Raw genomic sequence first — 5000 nt, 5'->3', positions numbered from 1 at the left:
GATAATCATTGGAGTTTTGTATTTAATGAAGTAAAATTTAGTTAATTGTTTACATTGGCTAATAACAGAAAGTTACAAATTTACACGAATCGTAAATAACATTGTCTTTTGACCTTATATTAATATAGCCTTTTGGCTGTGTTAGTACTTTGGATTTATATTCCCAGAAGCACTCCAATCAATGCAGTTCAATCCTTGGTTATTATACGCAAAATCATTTATCATTATGATAAGTTAAGCAAATTGAAATCACAACACATAGAAATAATTAAAATTATGTTAATAACATACTTATTATATAAACAAACCACGGAATATGGCAATCAATTAAAACTTGGTATATAATAAATGTTATATACGTTGCCAATAAATAATCTACTATATCTAACAAAAGTCGTAACAAAAAAAAAAAAAAAAGAATGTAAGGAATTCTCTAGTCTGTCAGTGATCTTGTTCTTTTTTCTTTTTGTTGTTCGCTCTACTTCTTGTGTGCTTGCTCTTCTTCTTCTTCTTCTCTTCTTCTTATCATTACATTGATTCTCAAATTCTTCGTTCTTATCTATCTATCTATTTTTCATTCATTATATCTTCTCGTGTCGCACTGCTCATCTCTCTCTTGCTCCGTTACTTTTCTTCTTCTACCGCTCACTCCTAGTATCAGTCACAGTCCTACTCTGGAAAGTACAATTGAATGTTAGTAGTAGAAGACTCCACTCAACTTTCGATCATTTAATGACCACCATCTTGACCAAAACTCTAAAACCTGTTACCGAAATCCTGGTTTGAGAGTTTGGCCAAATGAGACATTAAGACGATCGTATTGTAGGAGAGTTAATCTGGCCAAATTTCAAATTCAGTCTTCCAAGTAAATGCATTGATTAAAGAAGAATGTCAATATTCATAATGATAGCAATAACAACAACCATAATAATGACATTGAAGGAGTTAAAATCAGTAGTCGCCTTTTAGCTCCGATATTTTGTAACAGCGATAGTCCCACTTATTCTCTGTGGTCTATTTATGGCGATGCGTTTGTGACGACCGGTGGTTGTATTGTGTTTTGGACTTTCAATGGTTTCACCGCAGCCCTGAAAACAAAATTGGCGATTGTTTTGCAATAATAAAATAATACATCAAAGTATAGTGAGTATGCGACCAAGGGAGTTCATTTTTGACATTTTACACGTTTGAGAGACACACACACACACACACACACACACAGAGAGAGAGAGAGAGAGAGAGAGAGAGAGAGAGAGAGAGAGAGAGAGAGAGAGAGAGAAGTCCCTTGATTAAGGTACATATTTCTTCAAAATGGCGACCAATGCTTTCAACACAATGGACCCTGAATCGGAACAAACACTACAAAGAAAAATATTAATATGTGAATGGGAGTAATCCATATCACATAAATCAGAAAACTGGACCAAAGATGTCAAGACTTTCCTTCAATCACGTACCATCATATTTTAGCTAACTGTTATTGTCATTATTATAAAAGAGATAGGAGAGAGAGAGAGCGAGAGAGAGAGAAAGAAAAAAAGAAAGAAAGAAAGAAAGAAAGAAAGAGAGAGAGAGAGAGAGAGAGAGAGAGAGAGAGAGAGAGAGAGAGAGAGAGAGACTGAATTTTTGTGATTGTTTAATGTTTATATTTCTTGAATGTTTCATCCGCACTTTTACAGACCTTTATCTGTCTATAAATAGATGGAGGAGTATTTTATAGACAGGGACTTGGACTGCCACATTTATTGCCTGGTAGTCTATTTGTGACCCACCGTCTCCAAACGGCGTTATGTCAAGATGACCAAGGTACTAAAATGAATTTATTGACATAAACATGAAACTTGGGGGTTAATTTCGATTGAAAGAATCAATACAATTTCCCTCATTGCAAAAACTCAAGAATTAATATTTCCTGTCAATTTATTTCCAACGTCACTTTTGAGGTCCTATTCATCCCGACATATCGTTTTGAGACGACGGGTCACATTTCACATCAATTTTCTTACCGCAGGACAGGGATCATCTCCAAAGCAGAGAACATAGGCACAGTTGAAATTGACCTCATCCGTACTGTCAAACCCAAAGAGAGAAAAGGGTTTGGTGGTGAGAGTCTTTGTTGTTGCATTACTCGAAAAGGCAGAGATAGGAAAGTCTTCCATTGGGCAGCTGAGAGACAGATTGAAATATTATTGTTATCCAACAGTTTCCTAAACTTGAACACCAAAATCTTCCCTGTACCCAGGAAACAGCCCATGTCATATCAATGATGAACAAGGCATCATTCCCTGTCTCAAGATGTGTCAATTAGAATCAATCAACTCTGGTTTGGAAGTCTTTAAGAACCGCAACTTGAGACCGATAGGGATTAAAGATGAGCCAAACAGGCTTGTACAATTTTTAGATATCAATCTAGTGACACATATGATTAAAATCAAATAAATAATAAATAAATAAATAATAAATTTGATCCACTCAATTAGAGCCATTCTACCTGTGATCAAATAAATACAGGATTAATAGTTAAAGATGTATAATATGCATCATCCATAGTTATATGAAGGTATGATACCTTCCACTTATTTTCTCTATCTTTTCCTTTAATAGTCTAGTTAAACTTTTGTATATTTAAAAAAATGGTTTTGGGTGTTATCATTCTCTTGACTCACTTATTATTATTACAGTTAGGTATAAGGGACCTTAATCACCGATGGATTAAATCTGAGTCGTTTCTTCTAGTGTAGGTTGAGTGGCGCAGCTGGTAATGATAGCCCTGAGCGCGCCTACGAGGTTCGAAACCAGACCATTAGGGTTATCATTTCGCCTATTTCTATTTTGCTTACATCTGTCCTCAAAATAAAAGGCATATAGTGGTCAATTAAACGCATCACGAGTTATGACGTCTGGATCCTTTTAAGAGCGCAGAAAGCATCTTCAAATTGTGGTGTCCATTGTAATTTATCTGGCTTTTATTTATGGAATGACCTCACCTCGTTTTTGGTGGTTGGTAAGTAAAGTCCCCCCCCCCCCTCCCCTGAGAAAAGAAATGCAAAAATCTGAACGCTCATACATTGATGACCTCCGTGTTAAAACTTTACTTATTTTCATTGTTTTATCATACGTCCAGCAAACCGACTAATTCTAGTCTTAAAGCGTACTTTTGTTGTGGCCGAACGTTTTTAGTTTTAGAGCTTATGTTAGAAATTTACCAAAGAGAGTAATTGCCGATACTTCTGACATAGTAAATCGCCCTTGGTAAAATATTTCTTTCTTCTTTACATTATACGCCACTCGCCTCTCACATCACAATGTAACTTGTACCTTGCGCGTAGGGTCCTTAAATAAATCTTTAAATTATATCATATTACCTCTTGTCGTCTAAAAATCGGATTCTCTGTTTACTGTCCGTTGAGGAAGCATCGCAATTGTATGGGCGGACGCCAGTTGCAACACTATCTGTTCAGGTGTAACAGTAAACGAGGGATGATAATCAATAACAAATTATTAATAAAATAAGCTGAACCATGCTTTGTTTTAAAAGTTGTATATTTCAATCTTAAAAGTCATTGACAAAAAAAACCCTCTTAGGTCCAATTGCAAACCATTTCAAAGTGACATGATATGATAGTTATGAAAAACATCAAATGTGTTAGTTATCAATCTAAATATATCATTTTCCTCTGCCATTAGGACAAAAACAGCTACTTCTTCTGTTTCTCAGAAGCATGTGGCTAAACATCAATTTTATATAACATGAAAATATTTATTCGATGGATTCATATTCTTCAAGCCGATATTCGCAACTCCTTATAATATAGGTACATATAATATATATAATATATATATACTTTGCTCACCTTCTCTTAGATCAAACGTAATCCTCAAAGCAACAGGACTACCAATTTGTGTCTCTGGCAATGTCTTTCCAGTGGCTGGATCTACTATGTCTAACTTTACCTTCTCTTTCTTCTCCTTTAAGTACACGACTGGTTTTTTTATATCCGAACGAGCGAACCACCTGGAAATAAACATTTCGAGCACAGTCAAACGCAATAAATTTCAGGACTACCAATTTGTGTCTCTGGCAATGTCTTTCCAGTGGCTGGATCTACTATGTCTAACTTTACCTTCTCTTTCTTCTCCTTTAAGTACACGACTGGTTTTTTTTTATATCCGAACGAGCGAACCACCTGGAAATAAACATTTCGAGCACAGTCAAACGCAATAAATTTGTAAAATAATAAGCTATTGGTGACTAAGGCATGTTTATATACATGCGTTTGCTTGTTTGGGCATATATATCCTTTCTTTAAAAAAATATAGCCTTGTGGAGAACATTGTACTTATCTGAGTCAATAAAAAAAAAATTATACGGCTCACAACTCTACTGAAAGATTTGAAAATTAGAAATGTATATTTTATAGATAGATAAACAGATAACTGGATTTCCTTTTATAATTTAAAGTCAGTTTGAAAGTTCGTTGAGTCAAACAGATATCATAAAATACGTACCGACGACACGAACATTCTCAAAAACGACCAATTTCGACAATGTAAAAAGTTGTCAGTTTGGCGTTTTTACGCAAATCGTTGCATTCGAAATAATGTATTCACTTAATGTAAATATTGCTGCTCGGAGCTCGAAGAAATAAATAATAATTTGAAATTGAATGTAAGCTTCAATTTAATTACAAAAACAGATCAAATGAACGTTTCGGATTTCCCCTTTATCATCAAAACAGGGTGAAAGAAACACCACAGATGAATGAGATAATGTGGTAGTGGCGTAATTAAGATGAATAAACAAACCATTGGTTGGCAGGAAATATTATGCTCCTTTGTGAGGAAGCACGAATTGAAATAAAATACTAGATATTTCTAAAAGGTGCGCAATTAATTAAGTGAAAAGAGGGGAGGCAGAGAGGAACTGTGTAATGCAGTTTAGAAAGTGAAATATAAAAACGTGTAGACTGTTGTTGGAAAATAATTACAATGGACTTGAA

At 34.8% G+C, this 5000-nt stretch overlaps 1 protein-coding gene across 2 annotated transcripts in view; it reads right to left on the bottom strand.

The window, feature by feature from the left end:
• Nucleotides 1–497: 497 nt before the first annotated feature.
• LOC144979577 (uncharacterized) overlaps nt 498–5000 on the bottom strand; it is a 103143-nt gene continuing 98640 nt past the window's right edge. For both annotated transcript variants that reach the window (XM_078926325.1, XM_078926334.1), the window contains exons 10-13: nt 3855–4015; nt 3366–3453; nt 2007–2166; nt 498–1088 (exon numbers count right to left, since the gene is read on the bottom strand). In XM_078926325.1, coding sequence (XP_078782451.1) covers nt 966–1088; nt 2007–2166; nt 3366–3453; nt 3855–4015 — 532 coding nt within the window. In that variant the 3' untranslated portion in view covers nt 498–965. The remainder of the gene's footprint in view (nt 1089–2006; nt 2167–3365; nt 3454–3854; nt 4016–5000) is intronic.

Source organism: Berghia stephanieae, chromosome 1 (genome assembly GCF_034508935.2).
Source record: "Berghia stephanieae isolate SIO BIC M18660-M18661 chromosome 1, UCSD_Bste_1.3, whole genome shotgun sequence".
In the NCBI taxonomy this organism is placed as follows: domain Eukaryota; kingdom Metazoa; phylum Mollusca; class Gastropoda; order Nudibranchia; family Aeolidiidae; genus Berghia; species Berghia stephanieae.
The sequence above is the reverse complement of the archived record's forward strand: the minus strand, read 5'-3'. Positions and strand labels throughout refer to the sequence as shown.